Raw genomic sequence first — 26,220 nt, 5'->3', positions numbered from 1 at the left:
GAAGTGATAGTGGTGAAGATTTAGAGGAGAGTGACCAAAATGGTGACTGACTCTGAGCAATGTTCTCTCAAGCTGTCAATAAGGATGTGCACACAAAATTTTTTTGCTTTCAGAATTTCTAATTTAGAGTCAACAACTTTTGAACATACTATAAAAACAAATTATATGATAAAGCATGCTTATCACTTATTTTATTCTATAATTTCTCCAGTGTCTCCACTCCAATATTACTCTGACCCATTCCAACTTAATACACTCTAATTAGTTACTTTTAGCCTGCACCGTGTAAGTGAACTGATGATGCTAACATCCGTTCACTCACTCTACAACTGAGTTGCAGAGGTACATTCGTTTATAGTATCTACTGTATAGATAGTACAAATACTTGAACTCATGAAAACAGTGAATTTTTGTAGCTATGACAATTCAAGCAAATTAATTTAGCACTCCCAATTTTATACTTCATAGCTAGATAAAAAAAAAAAAGCAACATAAATATGAGAAATATTACATTAGCAGTTTATATTAGTGCATGCATGAAACACTCAAAATGCCACTGCTGAAATTAAACCAGAAAAGAACTGCTGATTTGTTTAAATTTGAGTGGCTAGATAAATTTAACATAACTGCATCTATATGCAATTTATAAACTACATATACAGTATAGAAATATTTAGCATGCAACGTATAAGATCTTTTAACAATGATGGTGTCATCAATTTCAGGCATATCAAATAAAGAGTTTGTGGCTTGTGACTTTTGGTATTAATGTCAGCAAAGACTACCATGCAGATTGAGTCTGAGAGTGGAAACTTATGCGCAAAATGTTTTTCATGTTCACATGGGCCAGCAAACATTAGAGGGAATATTATCTGTGAGTAGAGGTGGCAGGTTTGTAGTCCATAGGTATATGTGGTAAATCATCCAATACAAACTATTCGTGTCGTTCCACAAGCATGCTGCAGCGAGAATTAACTGTAAGCAGAAAAGACAGAATGTAAAAGAAACATAAAAGCTAGTAAAGGATTTTTATAGAATAGAGGTTGAAGAAATTTTACAATATACATGACAGGATAGGAGAGAACAAGGCATCACCAATGGAAGAATAAGGTTAGCAAGGGCATGAGGGCTACATTTTTTGCAAGGAAAATAGTAAATGAGTGGAATGGATTGTCAGAGACAGCTGTGAGTGCTCTATTCAGTGAGCAAATTTAAGGAGAGGTATAATAGGCAATGAGCCTCTTGTATCGAGTATTTGGACTCCATGGCAGTGTCTGTGCAATAATTATAATTCTCTGATAAAACATCAGAAACATTGGAAACTGACTTTAGCAGATCTGAGATTAATATTAGCTACTGTTTCATGGAAATTCTAGAATATCTAGAATCCAACAGATCGTGCAATAAATTACTGTGTAATTGGAGATGTTCTCATTGCATGCTAAGTTAAGAAAAATATAAATAATAGTGGGCTGACAGTGAAGCAATCACAATAGGATCTATAATCAGCTCTCACGACATCAAATACTATTTATAGCAAACTGTTTCATTATAACAAACTATCTAAATTTCATATCATAATACTGTTCTAAAGTAAACTGATTAAGTTTTTCATTATAAAAAAATCCTCTAATCCTTACAGATTTGCTGTAGTAGTGAGAATTTATCATTATAATTACATTAAAAAAATGGATATCCACAATGCCCTGTAAAACTATGTTTTATGTAAAGCAATGCTTTTTTTTTGTATAAAGAATGACAAAGCAGACAGATTTTTTCAAAGTATTACGTAAAAAATGGTGATTACAGGGAATAGAACTGAATAGTGCAACTTACCTTTTTTTTTTGTTTGTTTTATTTTATCATCTGCAAGTCATTTAATCATCATGATGAAAGATTTAAGTGAGCACTGCAACTGAAGCAGATGTACTAAGTTATCAAATTGTAGGTACTATACTGGGTATATTTCATCAGCTTTCCATATGCTGAACTTTTCTATCACAAAATTAAAAGTATTTTTTGGACCTCCAAATACAAGGTGGTTTTTTTCATCAACCAGGGAACTGAGAAACCTGCTAAAAGCAAAAGTACAATTAACGATTGACCAAACCCATGCTTTTAATGATGTTACATACCACATAAGATGCCAAAAAAGATTGTAATGCATTGGCTTTACAACAAACGTATTTTTTTAGAGCAATCAAGAGCTACAATGATTGCTTCATCACTTTAACACAGCCAAAATTAAATCATAAGCCATTTATTAGCAAATCATTCTCAGATGAATTACCACAGAATGATTACGTGATAATAAAGGATGAGTCATAAAGAAGAAAATTCCATAAATATCCAAGCAGGCCCAATATTTATCATTGGAACATAAGCTCTGTACTAGCTTCTCATGTGGCAATACCAGTTGCCCCTCTCTCTCTCTTTCCAATAAAAATGGAGTCATTCTATGGCATCATTCACATATATTATTCCTATGAAGGCTTTCTTGATTATGGCATATTACATGCAGAAGAGTTGAATAACTTAAGCTGGTTTAAGAAGTACACCATATTTTTTTTTAGGTCTTCTATTCATCATATTTGAAGTCCAACATATTCTGGAAGTTTAATTTTCATATCTGATCTTACTATCTCTCATAACTATAAATTTTGTTCTGTCCTATTTAATGAAATAATCAGTGGAATTTTTATGTAATAAACTTTAGCTTTGAAATAAGTTTGAAATATATATATATATATAAATTAATGTGGCACTCATCAGTTCATAACCATACAACTCACCTCAATCACAGTGCTCAGTTATATAGTGCAGCATAATGAAGCAAGTAAGAGAATCAGCAAAAGCTACACTATTTAGTTTTATTTTTCTGCTCCTCTTTTCATTTAATACTTCATGACAAATCAGTAATCTGCTTTATCAGTATTTAAAAGCATCACTTTTACAAAAACAAACTAGGAAGTTTATAGAGCAACATGATATAGGATCCTCTCCTCAAAGCATGCTTTGCAACAATATGCAAGCATGTAACAGGGTGTCACTATCTGCGTACTATGTGTAACAATGCACTTTGGCTTCATGGATTTTGATGAAATTTGATATTTGTCAAGTTTAATAAAATTTGTTTGGTTATCACAAGTTCAAGCAGACTACTCGTGCCTCCTAAATTATGTAAAATGATGTAAATTTGTAAGCAAAGCACTATATGAAACATTCTAAGACATGGTTAATAACTGAACACCCGAAATGTATGGACTAGTCATTAATAACGCAATGTTTCAACATAAAAATGTGCACAAATTCATAGGAGTAGAGAGCAAAAAATAAGCAAGTCAGTGACAATGTCATTAAGATAGCAATGTCTTCATGATGGCTTGAGACAGAGGAGTATACTTAAAGTGGATTTCAGAATTTTAGAGGTGAACTGTGGACTGAAATATACAATTATTAATGAAGGTAAAAATGAAAAAGAGTGGGAATTAATTGCTTGGAAACATGAAATTATTATCAGTGACCCCCCCTTCCCGAAGGACTCGCCATAGCAGGGCACTCTAATCTCTCTCTCTCACACACAGCATCTGTAATATTTAATCCATCTACAGACGAAGTCACCTATCCACAATCTATACAGTACACTACTATCCACAATCTGCACGCAACACCATTATCACCCACTAGTAGTAGTATTTTTTTTTTTTAGTTTGTTAAATGCATTTTCTCTGGCTAATTTGCCAAAGATAAAAATGCTAGATAAAAAAAAAAAAAAAAAAAAAAAAGGGGGGGGGGGAACCCTTCTACCAGCATATACAGGACCAGCTAAGATGCCTTTTCAATTGAAAAAAAAAAAAAACAATGATTCCTCTCATCGTTACCGAAGACAAATTCGGGTCTTTTCAATTGATGGGTACAATACAATGCCCTGTAATTTTTCCAATTACATGATGCCTATTAAATGAAAAAAAGTCACAGACTGGTAGCAGAAAATATTCAAGAGGAATATAGGCATGCCCCCAGTCATATGACATGTTAGGTTCCAGAACACCACTGTATAGCAAATTTCATCATATAATGGATTACTGCCCTTTTACATTTTTTCATTTGTAGATACATACAATGGTTTAATAATGTTTTGAAGAAATTATATATATGCATAAATAACGTGAATAAAGCATTTATTTATGTTAGATATACAAACAAGAAAATGTATAATAATTTTCAAAACAAAGTTATTCTGAATAGCTTGGCTTAAGGGAACATGTCAACCAGTTTGGCATGTTCCTGCCATCAACTACACCATTAAAAGTTTCTCCATTTTGCTAATAAGATTGTCGCATTTATGGATAACTGTAGTATTAACTAGCGTAACACCTTTCACCTCACTAATACTTTATCTTTGTGTGACTACTGTTGTTATAAGTTTAGCCTACAGCCTATTACAGAGTTTCATACACTATTGTCACTAAAGTTAATAATTTTAACCTTTTGGAATCATAAGGTTCCAAAAGGTTAAAATGTAATGTAATAGGTTCATGTGTCTTCTTTTCACTGGAAGTAATAGTACTCTTACTTTGCATTTTATCTGCCGTTATTAACAACAATAAAATAATAAACAGTTTTTAACTCACAACAAAATACCAAAACACAGAGAGATGCAGCAAGCAATGACATCGTAAACAAACAGTTCATGAAAACTGCACATCAGTTGATTCAGGGGGAGAGCCATGTTGCTAAAAGCACTTAATGAGTGGATGCAGCATCATATAAATGTGAACTGACCATAATTGAACAGCACTGTATGAGGGAATTACTGTAAAGAAGTTTCATAATGCAAGGTATTACTGTACAGTAAGGATTATATATATATATCAATACTTGAGGTATAAAAATCCATCAAAAACCTAAAATGTGGAAAGGTAGTGGGAATAGATGACTTTCCTCCATAAAAGCTCATGGAGGTATAAAACTTTTATGGTAGGATAGTAGATGTATAGCGTATTCAAAAGGTGATAATTTCAGATGATTGGAATAAAGCTCTCATAATACTTGTCTATAAAAAATAAAACAAAATGAGAATTACAGAAGAATTTTCTTACTGAATGTTCCAGTGAATATTTATACAAACATATTTGAGATGCTAAGAGAAATTTTGAAAAGAACAAGTTAAGGTCAGGCCAAACAGAGAATGTAAAGATGACATTTAAGACAACCAGATGAAAAATCATGGAAATTTAACAAGGATCATTATTTAAGTTTGTAGGTCTGGAAACATATATACACAAGACGTAAAGAGAAAAGCAGTATAAGTTCAAAACACTAGATTTTTATATAGTGTAAACAGAACACTATACCAAGAAATAAAGTTGATATTTCAGGTCACCAGTCAGAATTTAAAGTAAAATGCAGGAAAATAGTTTGATGTAAAAACAGCTGTGAGACAAGGTTGCAGACTGTCTCCATCGTTATTCATCATCTGTATAGATCATATTATGAAGATCCAGAAACATGCTCCTTTGAACCTTATGACAATACAGGCTAAGGCAAGAAGTTTATTTGAGGGAAAATATCCTGAAAAAGTGATATAAACTATCAAAATTGTAAATATTCAACTCAGCTTTTTACATTACGCAGATGAATGTTATATTATACTCCTATATAAATCCAGTACAAATCTGCAGATTCTCTAACTAAATTGAATAACTGCTATAATAAATCTGGTATGAAAATCAGGAAAATAAAACAAAGACAACAGGCAGAAACATTGAAAACATCCAGGATGAAGCGAAAGTAACACATTCTAGCTATTTATGCACAATTTTTAGTGAAGATGGCAAATTAAATATGGAAATAGACAACAGAATTAGAAAAGCTGGTATGGTAGGAAGTCAACAAATAAATTTATATGGAATAAGACAAATAATCAAAACACCAAACTATCTGCACACAAAACAGTGTTCAAAACAGTTTAAACTTCTGTATCTGACAGCTGGGTTAGATATAAAATACTTGATTAAAGACTGGAGACCACAGTAATGAGAGTTCTGAGAATGATTAGGAGGGAACAGACGGCATCAATGGCGGTATAATTTTAAGTGACGATATTAGGAAAGAACTTCACATTGTTAAGTTTTATGAATGTGTGAGCAGAACTAATCTCGGGTGGTATGTTTACTTAAAAAGAAAAGGAGAGGAAAAGTTAGCAAAACAAGTATTTTTTGCAGGATAGCAGGGAAAAAAATCCAGAAGAAAACTAAGATCTATGTGAATACAGTAAGAAGTGCTTAAGACCAAAACATAAGCTCTGATAATAGTAGTCTTGAGAGATAACAGATTAATTTAGAGGAATATTATCAATAGGAATTTGGGAGTGATGTTGTATCTATCATACTATTATAATATCCTACACACCCTTTGAGAGTACATATCTATTTGATGGTGATGATGATTCCTTTAACAGCACTCTTTCCACCATTTTGAAGCTTTTTCAATAGCCTTCAGAACATTTTGCCACCTTTCTAATATTTAAATTCTGACCCAAGTGTTTAGCTACTTTTACACACAGCTTTACTTTCTTACATTTTTTTCTCCATATTTACTCAGGGCACATGCTAGGAAGGTTTGATGTGTTAAAAAAATAAATCAATGTCTTCTTTGGATTTTGCCACTCACTCTATGATTTTCTTGTTTTCAAACTCTTTCGTTTTCTGATGAATAATATTTGTACATTTGCATCTATAATTCATTTCTGAAAGCTCTCCATGTGTGTATGTGTATTTCTCTTTATAATATAATAATGTTTCATCTTGCTCAATACTAAATTGTGATCACTTCCTGTTTTAAATTCTCTCTATATACACCAGTGGTGTCACATGCCCATTTAACTTGAATGTGCTGTCATGTGGCTCATGTTCACAAAATTCACATCAATTTGACCATATGATTGCATTTTTATTGATGTATGAAAGTTTTAACAGTGCATAGCACATCAGTGCTCATCTTAATTGGTCCAATGCAATTAATTGTAGGATAACTTTGAATACCTTAATTTATCAATTAATATAATTTTAAATATGGAAAGCATAAAGGTCAAATGAACAATAGCTATGTTTCACACATGCAGCTTATGTGACAAAGGTTTATGCTTCGTGGTGAGATATGATGTAGATTAGATTATCATTGGCAAATACTGAGACATGGATAATTTGAATTTTGATACGATTTTTAAATACAGCCATATAACAGCCACAAAATTCAGAAAAAAGGAATCACCTGGGAAATTATTTTTCCAGATTGAACCAAAGAAAGGCTGAAATAACTTGTTTTACTTATTTATTCACAAGTTCCAACTTCCTTCGACTATAATCACATAATCTGCAAAAACTCTGGCAGAAAACAGGACATTCAGTATATAGTCAAAACTGTTTCCCATTGTAAATATGGACAAAAAGTTATAAATTATTTATAGAAAATTATATATTCAAAACTTGTCTATATTGGTGTCTTAAATATGTCAGTTCAGACTTAACACATACAAAACAGACGAAACTCAGAAAACAAAAACAGCAACTCGTGACATTTCGACATTCAATTGGATTGGTTGACACAATAACCAATCACAGCCACTGATTTCTGGGTGCTATTGTCTCAGCTCACACCCTGTCTTGCCTTCTGTGGTTTGCAATCAGTGGAACACTAAGAATTTGACTTGTTGTACCGTCTGTACATCTGTTCAAAGGTGTCCGTATTTGTGACCACACACCCAGGCTATTAAAGTAAATGTGATGCAACGTTTATGCACTGAAAATTGTCCTCTTCACAAAGCATTAGTATATTGTATTTAATGTTAGAGATCATGCAGACACAAGTAGGGGTGGCTTTAACAGGAATAAATGCAAAAATATAATATCGGTGATATGGCTATTCTATGGGTGTGCACTGCATACCCAGAATATGTATCCCTGATATATACTCTTGTGTTCTAAACTAGCATGAAGATATGACTACCAACAATAACACAGTCAATGAGACTCTTATGTCTTGTGTGTGTAAATGTGCAACTGATAACAATAATACTTTATGTAGACAGGATGTAAATTGTTTATGTAAAGTGCCATATTAACATATTAATCAGATTTTAATCAAGCCAAGGATATGTGTCTGTGGCAACAGGATCTTTGAATGCATAAAGCTTAAGTATATAATATCTTATAAAAGCATCTGACACACATACACATTGGTAAAGCAGGAGGTTGGCTTTGATTTAGAATAGGCTACTTTGCTGATAGTATTTTTAATAATTAGTGGTATTGTTCTTATTGTTGTTACTGTACTGCTCAAACTTTAGAAAGTAATTTACATTTTCAATAATCAAATGATTATTTTAACCAAGTGACAGCTTCTAAATTGCAACCATTTCAGAAACTGCTATCTCTTGCTTACCTGACTTACTTTTCTACACATGTTTTGTTTTTCTTTTATTTCTTTTAATAGTCTATTTAGATGAGATAGGTAAAACAGTCCAGAAATAAACTGTCTAAACTGACCCAATGCGATTTGCACAGTCAGTACCTGCAGTATTTTACTTCTTTATTCACTTAGGTGCAAATGTGCCAAAACTGTGACAATTTCAGAATAATTCTGCTTTTGGCCAAATTCTAAATTCTGTGAAAACACCAATGAGCATGAATTTTCCTTAGAAATATATTTCAAATTTGGGTGAAATAGATTTGACAATGCTACTCACAGAGGTGTCTAGAGAAGCAGTCATTCCTTTCCTTTACTGTTTTAGTATGATTGGAATGAATTTTTCCCAAGGACCTAGCAATGTCAGAAACAGTTATACTGCAAATTTGGTCAAAATCAGTTCAATGATGTAACTTGCAAAAGTGTCTCCATTTTTAATCTGATCAGGACTAAAATGGATATTAGGATTTATATCTCTATAGGTCATTGACACAACCATTTTACTATTTTCAAAGTGAATATTTTTTTGTCAATTATATTTAATCCTTCAAATTTGGTAGGCAGATACTCAGCTTAGAAATGGAGTCGCAGCCAATTAAATTTCAGCCTTAGTAATTTTTGTACGATCATAAAAGCAGTCAGTAATTGTCACAGTACTTGAATTAAAAGTCGCTGAATGATTCTTGATATGCATGGAAAACAAGCATTTTTTTTTATTACATTATTATTTCTTTTTCTATTCATAAGATAACATTGAAAATATAACGTGGAGATGATAGTTTTTTTCTTCCCTTCTCAGAGTATGTTCTTCCATTCTCGCAAAACATGTAAAGATATGAGAACAAATACAAATGACAGACGTCATTGTCTGCCCCACACACACAAAAAGAAACCTGACCAAAATTTAGGCTGAAAAAATACTTTGATCAACACAGCTGGAACAACAGTACACTGAAATTGTGGGATGAACAATGATGCTAAACATATATGCACTAACCTTGATATTTTAAAATTGAAAAGTAAGAGCCAAATGTACCCTATGGGATTTTTCTAGGAGAGCTATTACTCTCTACAAGTTAAATCTGAATGGTAATTATAAGACAACTGAGACAACTGCAATGTTAAAATTAAAAATCAATCAATCAATCAATAAATAAAACATAGGCTATTTAAACAAATGAATAAAATCTGCGAAATGAGTTTTTGTTAAACTATAACTCCATTAACACAGTATCTCTATATTTCTTATTACATAAATAAATTCGATCATCCATATTCGACAATATCTTTTCAAGAATAACAGGTTCTACTTCTATGCATATGTGCAGTTTACACCCACATGCAGGCATTTATACATACCAATCAATCTAGGTTCAGATGTGAAGTCTCTCAATGGCACAGGTATTTTTTTCACAATATATTCACAGATAACTTCAATATTATATTTTAGCTGAGCCGAGATAGGAATTACTGGTGCTCCTTCTGCAACAGTTCCTAGATAAAACATAAAAAAAAGTATGAAAATGTTAAGTTTATTTTAACAAATTATGTAATGTATAATTATTTATTTAATTTTATTTATTTATTTTTTTGTACTGTAATTTTACACACAGAACACCTCAAAATTTCACAGCCTAAGCAACAAAAATGAAAAATGGTTTCCTTGGATGCCTATGTATTTTTGCCATCACTGTACCTTGATTCCAATGCCAAAAGATTGTCTTGAACATGCAAGACAATCTTTGGAACTGTATCAATAGGCAAACACTATTAAAGCAAGAAAGTAATTTTATCAGTTTAATATAAGGGGGACCGGAAAGTAATCAATTTTTTAAACTACATTTTTAATATAAATTTTATTAAAGAACAAATTAACATTATTCGATTCTATAATCGCCATCGTTAATTATAACCTTATTCCAGCAATCTACTAAGTTTAGAATCCTTTTTAGAAAAAAGTTTTTTCTTTGGAGGCAAAAAATGATATCAAATTCCTTTGGACATCATCTTGCGAACGGAAGGCTTTATTTCTTATGCTGTGTTCTAAGGACCTGAATAAGTGATAGTCACTAGGGGCAATATCCGGCTAATATGGAGGATGTGTTAGAAGTTCCCATCCCAACTGCCTAATTTTTTCTTGAGTCATTCTTGTAGAATGTGGTTTTGCATTATCTTGTTGCAAAATTATCCCATTTTGATTGACAAGCGCAGAACTTTTGATTAACAATGCTTGATGTAGTCGCTCTAATTGTTCAGAGTAGATGGCTGCTGTGATAGTCTTACCTTGTTCCATGAGTTTGTTTGTAATGAATAATTCCATGAATATCCCACCAAACACACAACAGAACCTTTTGTGGAAGAAGTCCATCTTTACGTATTGGAATTGGAGTTTGATTTGGAGAAAGCCACTGTTTTTTGCGTTTATTATTCTACCAGTTACGACTCGTTCCAAAAAGGGGTCATTTTGTTGTCTGGTCAACAATAAATTGCAAATCGCCCGTCTCTGTGCTTTATTGTTTTCGAACAGTTCATACAGTACCCATACACCCTGTTTAAGAACCTTGCCACTCATATGCAAGTGCTCTTGGATAGTTGACCATGAGGAATTAAGTTTCTCTACTAATTCTTGTATGGTTTGTTTTGGATCTGATTCAACGAGAGTCTTAAGAGCATCGTCATCTAGAGTAAGAGGTCTTCCAGATCGAGGACGATCAGACAGATCAAAATTTTTTTTTTTTACAAATATCCTAAACCATCGCTGACATTTGTTAACCTTCAATATGTCTCCATAAGTTGAGCAAAGGATTTTGGTACCTCGGTAGCATTCTTTCCTTGATGAAACAAAAACAGCATACAATGACGTAAATGGTGCCCTTCAACTTTAAAGTCCACCACATAAAAAAAAAATAATCTAAAATTAAAAAAAAAAAACAGATTTTTTTAAATAGAAAAGTAATGCTAATATATAAATAAAAATCAAATTTAATAATTTATGTGTTATTTAAGAAAAAACAATCGGCTAAAAATGACCTATTAAAAATAATTGATTACTTTCCAGTTCCCCTTATAATTAATACATGAAATTCAAAAAGCATGGTATAGGTGTCAGACTACATTACAAAGAAAAGCTTGCGCCCTCTAACAAAATATGTCGTCATCATCATCATCAAATTCCTGACATGTATCCTCAAGGGGTGTACAGGATATGATTAGTACCACATGAAAAATTTACATCATTACTAACTTCCTATCTACAATTTTCATCCAAATCAGTCAGTTACTTGTCAAGACTCCAACATTATCAGATCCTATATTTCTATCATCTAAGGCACTTTGTACTGTATCAATCCACCTATATTTTGGTCTTCCTCTGAATCGTTTTCCTGCCTACCTGGAGGAGAACACTTGTTTTGCTAATCTTTCCTCTCACATTCTTTTAAGTGACCATACCACCTGAGATTAGCTCTGTTAACGCATTCCTGGATGCTGACGATGTCAAGTTCTTTCCTAATATCCTCGTTTTTAATATGATATTGCCATTGATGCCATCTGTTCACGCTCCTAATCTTTCCCAAGAGTTTCATATCTGCGGTCTCTAGTCTTTGGTCGTGTTTTACTTCTGACCCAGCTTTCAGATTCATAAGTTAAAACTGGTTTGAACACTCTTGTATACAGCTAATTTAGTGTTCTGACTAATTTCTCTCTTATTCCATATGAATTTATTCAATTGACTTCCTACCATACCAGCTTTGTTGATTCTGTTGTCTATTTCTATGTTTAATTTGCCATTTTAACTAAAAATCGTGCCTAAGTAGCTGAAATGTTTTACTTGTACTATAAGTTCTCCATTCACAATGCAGTTGATATTTTCAATGTTTCTGCCTATTTTCATTGTCTGTGTCTTTTTAATGCTGACCTTCATACCGTATCTATTACAACAGTTATTCAATTTAGTCAGGGAATCTTGCAGACTTGTAGCGAATTTATTTAGAAGTATAACATCATCTGCATAAAGCAAAGAGCTGACATTAACATCTCCAATTTTGATATCATGTTTAATACCACTTTCCTTCATAATGTGATCCATATAGATAATGAATAACAGAGGGGATAAGGTACATCCTTGTCTCACACCAGATTTAACATTAAACCATCTTCCTGCATTTCCTTCAATTCTAACTGCTGACTTACAACTCAAATAAAGACTAAGTATTGCTTGATATAATGTCCCATTGACACCATATAATTGTAGCATATTGAATAGCTTCTCTCTTGGCACCTTGTCATATCCCTTTTCCAAATCGACAAAACTTAAATACAGATGTTTGTTATATTCCCATGCTTTCTCGACTATTTGTCGTAAAGTGAAGAACTGATTCTGACAGCCTCTATTTGGCCTGAATCCAGCTTGTTCTTCACCAAGCTTTTCTTCCACAATTCTTCTCAACTGTTTCTCAAGTATACTTGCATAGATATTCCCAGGAACACTCAGTAGGGAAATACCTCTGTAATTCTCACATGCAGTTTTATTTCCCTTTTTATATATGGGTACTATGAGAGCTCTACTCCAATCATCGAGAATTCGTCGCTCAGTCCAGGCCTTCTGAACTATGCAGTGCAGCCACTGTAAGACTCTTATACCACCATACTTCAGCATTTCTGGTCGAATATCATCTACCCCTGCTGCCTTTCCACATTTCAAGCCTTTGATGGCTTTTTTTACTTCGAGTATGGATATGTATTCCTGACTGCATGCCTGGTCAGTGTTTTTTACCACTGTGCTGTCATCACTGCTTGTTTCATTTAGCAGTTTTTCAAAGTAATTACTCCATACTTTAAGGATATCTTTTTTTTTCTCCCGTTTTCATGTCACCTTTATGATCTCTAACTACTTTTACAGCATTCTTTCCTCCGTTTCTAAGCTTCTTCAACAACCTCCAGAATATTTTGCCACCTTCTTGATATTTATTTTCTATGTTTTTGCAAAAGTCTTCCCATGACTTTTGTTTAGCAAGTTTTACACAGTGTTTAGCTTTCTTACATTTGTCTCTGTATTCCCTAAGAGCACAAGCTGACTTATTTGCCAGGAACTTTTGATATGCTTTCTTCTTTTCCTTCACTGCCTCTTTAACTTCCTGTGTCCAATGGAGTTCTGATTTTTCTATCCTTGCAGACAACCTCACCACATGCCTCTCTGGCTGAATCAATCAGGGTTTTCTTTAAGACTTGCCACTGAATCTCAAAGGATTGGTTCCTGGTCTCAAATGCTTTTATTTTTTTTTCAATAATCTGTGTATTTTAGTCTACAGTTCACATCTGAGAGCTGTTCAACTTTTATTATCTTTAAAACTTCCTTACATGTTATTCTTTTCAATATGAAATTCAATTTTATCCTGCTCAAGACTAAATAGTGATCACTTCCAATTTCAAATCCTCTGTAGACTCTGGTGTCCTGCACTAGGGCGAAAACATCACTATCAATAATAACATAGTCAATGAGACTTTTCTCATTACTTGCCCCTTTTCTCTCCGTGTGAATTTGTTTGCATTTTTATGCTGGAACTCGGTGTTAGTAATAACCAGTCCATGTCCTGAGCAGAAATCCAACAGGTATTTGCCATTATTATTAGCTTTGCTCTTTTCTCCAAATTTTCCCAAAATATTTTTGTATGTCTCGCAATCATTTCCTACTCTGCTATTTAGATCCCCAACAAGGACCAACTTTTCCTTTTTCATTGTGTCAGTTGCTTTTTCTAAAGCCTCAAAAAATTCCTGCACTTCTATCTTAGTAGAACCTTCTGTGAGACCATAGGCACAAATAAGTCTCATTATCAATTTCCCCATTCTCATTTTTGCCCACATTACTCTACTTGAGACTGACTGCCATTCAAGAAGATTAGCCTCGTATTTTGTGTTGAATACTATGGCTACTCCTTCTTGTCCTTGCTTGAATATAACATTTTGTATTTATTGCATAGAAAGGTCTCACCAGTTTTTGTCTTTTTTGTTTCAGTCACCCCTATTATGTCGATCTGGTACTTATCTAATTCCTCAGCCAGCTCCATTTCTTTGCCATTCAGGCTTCTTACATTGATAGTACCGATCTTTAACTCTGGTGAGGTTGAGTTGGAGTGTGCTTTCAGGTTTGTTCCAGTAGCTGACTTTTTGCTGTTTGCCCTGGTTCCCTGGCGAAAACAACTGGTGCCTTGTGTAACCGGGCAACATCCCAGCCAGCATGAAATTTTGTCATGTTGTTCCATTGTTTTGTACATTGGTTTAAGCCAATAAGAATACAATTTGGTTGGCTAAATCCTAAATTGCCAGTCCATTCTCGTTCGTTCAGTATCCAAGTAGATACCCAACAGGGTGCACAACGAGAAGGTGAGGATTGGACATTAGGTCAGAAGCCCCGGTCAGTTCTCCGCATTCTTTTAAAGGCTATGTGGAGGTCTCTCAGTTATACAGCTTTGACCTTTAAGCACCCCGAACAAACAAAATATATTTAATTTCTAATTATGGCTGAATCCGAAATAAAAGCTTCACTCATTTCAAAATGCTCATTTATCTTTTCATTTTTTTTTTTCATACCAATCTGGGAAGGTATTTCATTATATATCTACTTTCAGCAGAACTGTGACAGTATAAAGCTGCCCATGGAACACATTCCCAATGCTCCATGATCTCCAAGCTATGGATGCAATATTAATAACAATTCTCAATGCAACTGTGAATTTGAATTTGGTATAGGATAGATTCTAACAAGATCAAATACATGATGGGGTGTCATTACAGATCTAGTGAATAAGTTTCTGGTGACAATGAAATACATCACCAAATCAACCTGAGTTGTTGCTGTTATGTTCAATCGAGTCATTTTCGACTCCTGGTGATTCTATGAACATACACTCTCTATTCGGATCTCTCCCTGGATATATATTTCAGAATTTCCAGGTGCATTCCAGTTGCTTCTTTAGCTTCATCGACCCATCTAATTTTTGGTCTTTCTCTTCTGCTGCTTCCATCAACACTTTAGCAAGCATCATCATCATCTCCAGACTGTCATTTGCTCACATAACATGTCCAAAGTATGACAATTTTTGCATAGTCATAGCTTCGAGGGAGCAATCTGGCTTTATTCTGTCTATCACTGATTTATTGGTTTGCTTTGCAGTCCATGGTATTCTTAGTAAGTGTCTCCAAACCCATAATTCAAGCTCAGGATCCAACTTTCACTACCATAGAGAATACTATTGCTTTCACAATTCTGATTTTTGTTGTGAGGTTAATATCTTTATCTTTAAAGATCTTGCTTAAATTTGAAATTGCTTTCCTTCCGAGTAATAATCTTCTTCTAGCTTCTTCAGTACAATACCTATTCTTTATCTTTATCAATTAGGGATCCTAGGAGCACAAAATTGTTAACTACTTCCATTTTCTCCCCATCTACTTCAAAATCTTTAAGTTCATATGTTGCCATAAATTTTGTCTTTATGAGGTTATGTTTAATGCCAAATTTAGCACTTTCTTCTTTAACTTTCATAATAAGTTCCTCCAAATCTTCTTTGAATTCTGCTAGCAAGGCGGTATCATCTGCATACCTCAAATTATTAATATTTCTTCCTCCAATTTTAATTCCAACTGAAAACTCTTCCAGCCCTGCCATCCTTAAAATGTATTCGCTATACAAGTTAAACAGGTAAGGAGATAAAATACATCCTTGTCGCACCCCTTTACCTATTGTGAAATATTCAGTTTCTCCAAAATCTGTTCAGACAGTAGCTTGATGTAGCCTTATGAGTACTAAACAAATAATTATCACAGGTGACTTTATTTATACAAACAATGATTGAGTAGCAATAAAATCTCTTGAGAAGAATGAAGTCAAATTCATGAGCTGTTGTGGAAACTTCCTCAAGCAGTACAGAAGGAGTTCAAAGGCAAAGAATGTTAGACATGATTATAGTATCAGAATGGTTGTCAGTTAAAGACATGGCTGTTTTACCTGATCTTGAAAGTGGCTAGGTATACTAGATGTTCCATTCAGAAAAAGTTACATGCTAAACTACAAAGCAGGAAATTATGACCAACTGAGGAAAATACTAGGTTCAGCAAGACTCTCAAGAAAGACAGAATAACGATGTCATCAGCTAGGAAAATTATAAGATATGCAGGTTAGCTGATGCATTAGAGATTAACTAACAAGTACCCACTTTGTTAAGAACTATTAATCAGATGTATGCAATGTGGAGTTTGATACTACTTTCACACTCAATGAAGAAACTCAGGTGTATGTGAAGGTCATATTAGAGCTGCTGAATAAATTAAATAAAAATAAACATTACAGGCTGATAGGATAGCAGCATGAATGCTAAAAGTGAGTTTAGTTGATGGTATGTGGCAGATACAGAAGATATTAATTAACGAGTGCTCATTTTGCTACCAACCTTGTGGATACAACTTGGAGCTCAATGCTACCTGTACACTAGATGAAGAAACTCAGATATATGAGGAAGAGGTAACAGAGCTGTTATACAAATTGAATAAGAACACAACAATAGGGGCTGATTTTAAACAAAAAATAGTAGAATAAAAGTAACAGTTGAATATTCACACAATCACAGAGCACAACACAGACTCGTGACATGAGCCGTGTCTGATGGCATACTGATGATAGAGAGACAATAACGCCTTTCGCATAATAGCTTCATGGCACTAAAGAGCCGTAACTCCAAAGCAAATGACATAATTTCAGGGTAAGTGGCAATTCAAAAATGTCTGTAAGCATACAGTGCCATAAGTTATGCCTGAAGTCAAAATTTCAGTCAAAACAACAGACCATCCCTTCCACAACAGGCAACAATGTGTCACAAAGATTTGTGCACATGAAAATAATTGTGAGATTTAAGAGTCAAAGCTGAATAACCAGAAAGAGATCTACAAGACGACTTTTATGGAATGTGGAGAATGGACAAGTGCTTTGGCCTAATATTATATCTTCACATTCTTGTGGTACACTTGGATCTGGAGAAATGAGGATGAGCCAGTAATTTGGGATTTATCAGACAACCTGTATTCTTATTGGCTTAAACCAAAATCCAAAATGGTGATACAACATGAAGAATTTTCTGCCAGCTGAAGCATTGCTTAAATAAACAAGGTCCTCGTTTTTGTCATGGAACCAGGGCGAAAAGCAGAAAGTTAGCTACTGAAACTAATCCCAACTCAACATCAGCAGAGTTCAATACTTGCACCATCAACATAAGAAGCATCAATGGAAAAGAAATGGAACCAGCAGAAGAACAGGTTAAGTACTATATCAATATGATAGGTATTACTGAAACAAAAAACAGGAAAGATTTATCTGAAAAGAAATATGAGATGTTAAATTCAGATAATAAGAATAAGGGAAAAGGAGTAGCTGTAGCATTCAAAATTAAATATCAGGATAATCTTGAATGGCAGGAAAAAGAAGTTGAAGAATTTTTCGAGGCATTAGAGAAGGCAGCAGACACTAAAAAAAGGAAACATTGGATCTTGCTAGAGATTTAAACAGAAGAGATGGAAATTATTATCAGATATATAGAAACGTTTTGGGAAAATTTATAGAAAAGGTTAAATCTAATATAAGTGCCTGCTAGATTTCTGTTCATAACATAGACTAGTTATTACAAGCACCATGTTCCAATATAAATATGTGCACCAATTCACATGGAGAAAAGATGCAAGAAATAAGAAAGTCTCATTGATTATATTATTGTTGATAGCGATATCACCATGCTTGTTCAGAACACAGAAGCACACAAAGGATTTGAAACTGGAAGTGATCACCATTTAGTTTGAGCATGATAGAATTGAATATTACTGAAAAGAAAGTGTGCAAGAAAGTTTTAAAATGCATCAAATTTGAGAAGCATTCAAAGCCAAAATTTAGAATCAAATACACAAACATTATTCAGGAAAAAAATTTGAAAACTGTATGAATTCCACATCCTTCCCTCCTTTTAACCATTCTTTCTCCTCCTCCAATTCTTCTTCTTCCTAGCATTATGTCCCGCTTGGTGCAGGGTCCACTGATTAATTAGTTGGGTCTACTTCTCCCATGGTGACCCACTTCTTCACGTGAGAGTGTATATATAGTTGTATGAATGAATGTACAAAGGTGAAAGACAATCACAAACATCCATGCTGCCCACGATGGGATTCAAACCTGTATCCTTTTGGGTGGAGAGAGGATATGCTAAACACTTGGCCAACCAGGCCAGCCGGCTTTTCAAAGATGGTTCACTTTGCCTAATTCAAAAGATTAATCGCCCTTCCTATTAGGCGATTAATCTTGCTTTTCTGGTAGATTAGTGGCAGAAGATGGTTCGGCAAAGCGAACCATCTTCTGCCACTAATCTACCAGAAAAGGCAGCAATTACAAAAGATTACTTGCCCCTCCTCTTCAGCAAAAGCTACTATCTTACTACCAGTAAAAGCAGTAATTCAAAAGATAAATTGGCATTCCTTTCAGGCAAAAACAACCAACTTCTGCCATCAAACTACCACTAAAGACAGTGTGATTTAAAAAGATTAAACGTCGTTCTTCTTCAGCAAATAGCAACCATCTTCTGGCACCGAGCTACCAGTAAAGGCATAGATTTAAAAAAGATAAACCGCTCTTCCTCATAGGCAGAAACAACCATCTTCTGCAATCGAACTACCTCTTAAGTAGTATGATTCAAAAAGATTAATCGCACTTTCTCTTTGGCCAACGCTACTATCTTCTAACATCTTATTACCCCTAAAGGCAGTGACTTAATAAGATAAATCGCCATTCCTCTTAGGTAAAACAATCAACTTCTGCCATCGATCTACTACTAAGCAGTCCTCCCAATCTATGCCACCATAATTGAAATCCATAATAATTACTCAATCTGCACTCATTGTGCCAATTTGCCAATGCACGCAGCCAATATTCTTCCTTACATCCCCCTGGATTATAACAGCAACAAATTATATATTTCATCTTGATGGCCTCCATCTCACACCAAACAGATTCATATGAACTGCCCTCTGCATCCCTGTCCTCCTAATGTTCTTCTACTCTTTTTGGTTTAAATTCTTCTTCTGTCATTGGCAAAACTCTTCCTCCACCCATTCATGAAATCCTCTATAAAAATACTATATCCTTTGCATTACGTTCCTATAATTATATCAACCTCAGTTAACCCGTCTCACTAATGCCTATAATTTCTGGCCAAGTTGAGCTAAACAGTGCCAAAAACTACTTGTCCTTATTGTAAATCTTCATTTCCAAACTCTCACTGAACAATACTTTCTAAAGACCACTGATCCTAAATCTATTTAAATGTAAGCCATCCTACTTATATATCCTTCCCTCCATCACTCACTCCACACATCCACAAACTCCACACTATTGTTCATGCACAATCTGCACATTGATTTATTCATGATCATCTCTCCATCTCAACTAGCCTGCATCATACTATAGCAACAAACTTATAACTTTCACTTAATAACTCTTATTTTTCTCTTGTACTGGCAACTCTTTCATATCTTCTTGCATACCAGTTGTCACTTGCTATATCATTCATACTAGCCAAATTGACTATCCTTTTCACCTTCACTCTCTGCATCCTTAAAGTATCACTAACATCCTTAATCTAGGCTCTCAAGGGAAACATTTCATTACACTCTCCTCAAGTGCTCCACTTATCAATGAATCACCACATAAAATTCAATCCTGGTTCTCATGCTTTAATGCTCTTTCTGTTTCCTTGCAACTCCCCATTCATTCGCTTGTGTCATACCATCTGCCAGGCATTTCTCAAGCCATTCAATTTCACATTTTATTCTGTGGAGAACACCCCCCCCCCCCATAAGTTTGCTATCTTTTCCATTACCACCTGGTCACTCTCTTCATTTTCGACCATTTCATTCTTGCTGTCGTTCGTACTGCATGCAACCTCAAACGTGTCACTCACAATTGCATTTTCACACATTCTCTCTGAACTCACTGCTATCATTCTTCTTTCTCCTCACACTTATGGCACTTGCTCTCGAAACACTTATGACAAACTAGCAAAATTCTGTAAACTGTTCACAAATAGACCATACAATTAGCAATGATAGTATAGTAGTAAGTCAACAAAATAAATTTATATGGAATAACAGAGAAATTAGTCAAAGCACTAAACTGTTGTATGGATCTGAGAGCTGGGTTAGAAATAAAACACATATTCAAAGACTGGAGCCCACAAATATGAGAATTCTGAGAAAGATCAGAGAGTGAATGGCATCAACAGCAATATCATATTAAAAACAAGGATAACAGGAGAGAGAGACTTAACATTGTTAGCATTCAGTAATGTGTTAGCAAAATGTATCCTGAGAGTTCAAAGAATAAATAGGTTAGGAGTGAAATGGATGTGTAATGTTATCAAGCAAAATATTCAGCAGCTGATTCACAACCCTTATGTTGTACAGAAAGCTAAGTCTGAGTATGAAAAGAAACTGGCTCTGCAAGCTAAAGATAATCCCAAAGAATTCTACTGATATGCTGCAAGTAAAAGAAAGAATGATGAAACAATAACTCTATTGAATGCAGACGGCGTGAAAGTGACAGATGCAGAAGAGGATGTTCAACTAATGAGTGTCCATTTTGCTAAAAGCTATCAACCTGATATAAACAACATTGAGAGCTCACTGCTACCACTTCACTGGATGAAGAAATTCAAGTGTGAGGAAAAAAACTGAATAAAAATTCAGCAATAGGGACTAATGAGATATCAGCATAGGTGCTAAAAGAGTTCAGCTGAACTGGCAATTCCTTTAACCAGGCTATATGAGTCAAATCAGGGAAATCCCACACAAGTGAAAAGAATGCATAGTAATCCCATTGCACAAGAGTGGTGCAAAGACTGATGTATCCAATTATTGACTAATCAATATCTCAGGAGTGGTGGTGAAGATTTTGGAAAAGTTGGTTAGGGCTTGAATTCAGAAATGGCCTGACAAAGAATCTCTACTTTGCAATTAACAGCATGGGTTTACTAAGGGTAGGTCATTTATTTAGCAACTTGCTCACATTTTATAACAATGTTACCATTGAACTGGACAAGGAGAATGGATACTCCATGATAGTTTTAGATTTTGCTAAAGCTTTTGACAGAATACAGCATGAATGCAATGAATTGGAGAACATGGGTTTGGATTATAAATATTAGTCTGGATAGGAGGATGCTTACTGGCAGATATCAAAAAGTGGTATAGAGGGGATATAAGTCTGCAAAATTTAAGTCGTCGAGTGTGATTCCAAATGTCTGTTTCTTGTTTGGAGGTGATCCTGCCACCCATCCCAGCGACATCCTCAGGAAGAAAGTTAAAAGAAAGCTCTGCAAGGGCTGTCATCAACCCATTTCTTCAAGTTCTCATCATGCTTGTTCTGGCAATCAAGGAGTTCAAAATCTCAGACACTTTGTGTGTCAGGTATGCGATCATGCATTCTCCACTGCAGTTGACCTTGGCATGTATCGCACCTCAAAACATCCAGAAGAAGCCAACGCTGCAATAAGAACTGAGTGCGTCAAAGCACATTGGACTGCCGAAGAAGAAAAGATCCTTGCTGCTCATGAGATCGTTGACGGCTCGAGGGATAAAGAAGATCAATGAGACTTTATTTAGGGTGTTCCGATTAAGATCTTTGGACGCCATCAAATATCATAGACGGAAAGCCAGTTACAAAGCCTTAGTTCAACAATTGGCAGCCCATCTGCCACAGGGAGGGACAGGTAATATCTTGATGGTGCTTCCCTTCCACCTCTAGCAAACTTACACAATGATTTTGTTAAATTCTGGAGTAGTCTTTTCTGCTCCACCTCCACACTTCTCTGATGATGACCAACCTATGATATTGAGGTCCATTCCTGTCCTTCAAATATACCAGCCTGTCTCCATCCAGAAGATCAAAGCAGCTCTTCCATCCAATTTCTCTGCCTCCAGACCTGATGGCTTTCCTGTGGCTAGGCTTCGGAAGGTGCCATCGAAGATTCTTCAAGACTTATTCGACATTCTCCTTTCCAGTAAAGCAATACCACCATACCTACGCGCTTCAAGAACTATCTTCATTCCAAAGAAAGAAACTACAAGCCATGCATCAGACTTTAGACCTATTACCATTTCCCCTGTGATACTTAGACTCTATCATAAAATCTTAGTTAAACGACTTCAGCAACATATACAGCATGATTACAGACAGAGCTTTTGTCCCTTCGGACGGCTGTGCTGAGAATATATATCTGCTTTCTTCTCTTCGCTCTGATTCCTGATGCAGCCTTAAGCCTCTATATATGGCATCACTGGACCTCCAAAAGCACTTTGATAGTGTCTCCCTTCTTGCTCTCCTTCAAGCGCTGTCTATTGCTGGATGTCCAGAACCCTTTCTTTCCTATGTTATGGAGCTATACTTGGGTAGCTCCATGACTATCACTACAGGGTCCTGTGTGACTTCTATTCCAGCAGTGTGGAGTGTTCGCCAGGGTGATCCTTCATCTCCCCTTTTCTTTAACTGCATCATAGATGAATTTCTTCACTCTCTTCCTAGCCATATAGGCTACTCTCTAGGTGCTTCTTCCTTTAATACTATGGCCTTTGTGGACAATCTTATTCTCATAGTCTCTAATAAGGTAGACTTGCAGGAACTCCTTGACTGGACAGTTGACTTTTTCTCTATTCGAGGCCTTTCTATTAATGTAGAGAAGTTCTGCTCTTTAGCTCTTGTCCCCCCCCCCCTCTGGTCATGACAAGAAGCTTAAGGTCAAGACTATAGAGTTTTCCCTGCACGGGAGGCCGTTACATGCTTTGACCATCCTGGAAGAGTGGAGATATTTCGGTATCATATTCACCCCAAAGGGAAGGTCTTCTGTCCCTTCTATCCAAAAAGCTGGGATCGCTTCTTTGAGGAAAGCACCTCTCAAGCCCCAGGAAAGACTGTTTCTCCTTTCCCACTATCTCCTACCTCGTTTTTACCACAAGTTGGTGCTTGGTAGGACTAGGATCTCGGTACTGTCCCAAATGGACAGGGCTATCTGTTCAGCCATTAGATCATGGCTCCAACTAATTCCTGACACTCCTACTGAATATTTCCACGTGATGGTGAAGGATGGCGGGCTTGGGGTTCCATCACTTAGATGGCTGATTCCACGCCTACAGCTGTCCAGAATCGCGAAGTTAGAACTATCTTCTTCCCCTATCTGCAAACTGACATGAATTTTTTTATCACGTGACAATAAGCCATGACAGCACACCCAACCAAAACAGGCACAAGACGCCACTGATTCTCTCACTCTCTCTCTCACACACACACTTTTATGACAATTGGGTTCTGGAAAAAATTTCCCATAGGTTTAGTGTCGTCATGAATTGGGGTTACTTTCTGCTGGAAAGAGTTTGAACTCTGTAATATAACAAAGTTTTTTATCCATTCTTTAAGATGGTGCTTATTGTAGAATGGGACAAATGAAGGTTAGAGCAAGTTCCATCACTTTCATTCTAGATTCATGAAGGCTAAGAGCCTATGCTTTTCTTTTAATATTACTGCTTCATTAAGGATTTTGTACTATCAAATTCACTTTTGTTTTTTCCAGACATTTCTAAGGCATAAATATGTACTGCACTATAAATAATTTTAAACTAAATTAACAATAAATGAAGGGCAAGGAAAATTATAGCAGTTCACTTGGACTGTGGGTTTCCCCTTTGCACCTGTGAAGTGATCAGGCCACAGCATCTCACAGTTAAGGTTTTTATTTTTTTTTAAATACAAATATGTATAAAATATTTTGTGACATAAACTCAATTGCTGGATAAAGTAAAGACATACTGATTCAGTTTATTGAAATCACTCATACTAACTGAAATGCGTTATTCTCATTGTGTGCTGTGAGTCTGTAACTTTGAATAGAAAAATATGCATCTCAGTAGTCTTGTTTCAGTAGCCTGACATTTCATGTATTAATAATGGAAAATTTTCACCAGCAGAGGGTCTACTGCATATAAAACAGTTTTGTACCACAACATGAAAAACTACTACTGTAAAACAATATTAACTTCAGAAAAATATCTAAATAACTAAATTATTTTAGAAAGCAAGTATAACTTCTATTCTTCAAGCAAAATTTTAATTACAACATGTTCAAGTCCTATGTTACATACACTTTTTATTATTAGCACTTATAATCTTTAACTGAAATGAATTTTCGAGCCTCACTCACCTTGAACAAACTTGAGTATCTGCTGACACTGTTCTTTGGCTTGAGCTTCTTTTACTAAATCAATCTTATTCTGAAGAATTAAAATGTGTTTGAGTTTCATAATTTCTATAGCTGCTAAGTGCTCTGAGGTTTGAGGCTGTGGACAAGACTCATTACCAGCTAAAACAGCAAATCAATGGTAATAATCATAAATCTATAACACATGAAATTTTTTTTCTGGATATACATACATACATACATATATATATAGTAAACTACTGTTTATCTGACTACTTCGTAAAAGTAATTAGCTATTCTGATAATAGAATTATAATGACATGGTACTACATCAGAAGTCAGTTGACATGCAAAGGAAGTTAATTGCAGGATCGTTGTTCTGCAGGTTTGAAAAGTGATAATTACTGTATAATAAATTTAGCCTGTTAACTACTTCTGTATGATGCTCATCTATAAGTACAGATTTACTAACAAATTAAAGTAACTTATATAACTTTATATATATATGTAAATATACATAAAACATATATATACGTAAATATTTTTTTTTTTTTTTTTTTTTTTTTTTGTGAAACTGCAGGTGATTTCACTGTACAAGTTGACTCTCACTATAGCCCAACACATAGAGACTGCAGGGACAGTTCATTTCCTTTACAATATCCCTATACCGTCCATGTGGTTAGCCTAGTGGCTATGCACTTCACAACCATATGCCTGGGGAAGGAGTGTCCTAGGTTTGATTCCCGTGGACAATGTGAGGAGCTTAAGGATCTTCCTCAGCCATAGCCAAGTTAGCCGGTCTTGGGCATGGACAGCAGGGTTTTCCCCCCAGTTTATCTGGGGTTTTTCATCCCGCAAGCAGGCAAACCGGCCCCGTGAACACACACGGATACGGTCACAAATACTTAAGACAATTCCTCCAGTCATAGGTCTGAATTGTCAGCTATGCTGGTCCCGAGCCCAGATAAAAATGGGGGGGGGGGGTTTGAAGTGGTGCCGTTACCTCCCCGTAAAAGGGGCTCACGGCTGTTGAATCACCATACAAAATGAAATGAATGAATGAATCCCTATACCTATAGGGCTCTGGCAGGGATATTTTGTAGTTTGTTACATTGAGAATCAACTGTATTATGAAACATAATCAGAGGAAGCTAAACAGTATGTACACCTTTTAAGTCATTGTTGTGAGTTATTCTGCTATTTACAAAGCATTAATAAAAAAATTTAAAAAAATCAAAATACAGAAAAATGCTAACTTATTTTTCAAATATTTTATCAAACTAGTAATAGGGATGAAGTGTGAAAACTAGTCAGCATCATTTACTGAAAGCAAAGCAATTTGAGTACAGAATTAGTAGTATATCAGGTATAAATTTTCAAAAAATAATATTCATGCATTTTCTGTTGATCAACATGTTGGATTTTATAAAATCTAGCAATTTTTTTAAATAAAACACCATGCTAAATAGATGCATAAACC

At 35.0% G+C, this 26,220-nt stretch overlaps 1 protein-coding gene across 1 annotated transcript in view; it reads right to left on the bottom strand.

Annotated features, from left to right (window-relative positions):
- eIF2gamma (eukaryotic translation initiation factor 2 subunit gamma) overlaps positions 1 to 26,220 on the bottom strand; it is a 183,349-nt gene that overhangs the window by 61,247 nt on the left and 95,882 nt on the right. The window contains exons 7-8 of the mRNA XM_090412319.1: positions 24,744 to 24,902; positions 9,829 to 9,963 (exon numbers count right to left, since the gene is read on the bottom strand). Coding sequence (XP_090268445.1) covers positions 9,829 to 9,963; positions 24,744 to 24,902 — 294 coding nt within the window. The remainder of the gene's footprint in view (positions 1 to 9,828; positions 9,964 to 24,743; positions 24,903 to 26,220) is intronic.

The sequence above is a fragment of the Typopeltis vanoorti genome, chromosome 22 (genome assembly GCF_054136105.1).
Source record: "Typopeltis vanoorti isolate ZY-2024b chromosome 22, IOZ_Tvanoo_1.0, whole genome shotgun sequence".
Taxonomy (NCBI): Eukaryota; Metazoa; Arthropoda; class Arachnida; order Uropygi; family Thelyphonidae; genus Typopeltis; species Typopeltis vanoorti.
This window is presented reverse-complemented; position numbering and strand designations above follow the sequence as displayed.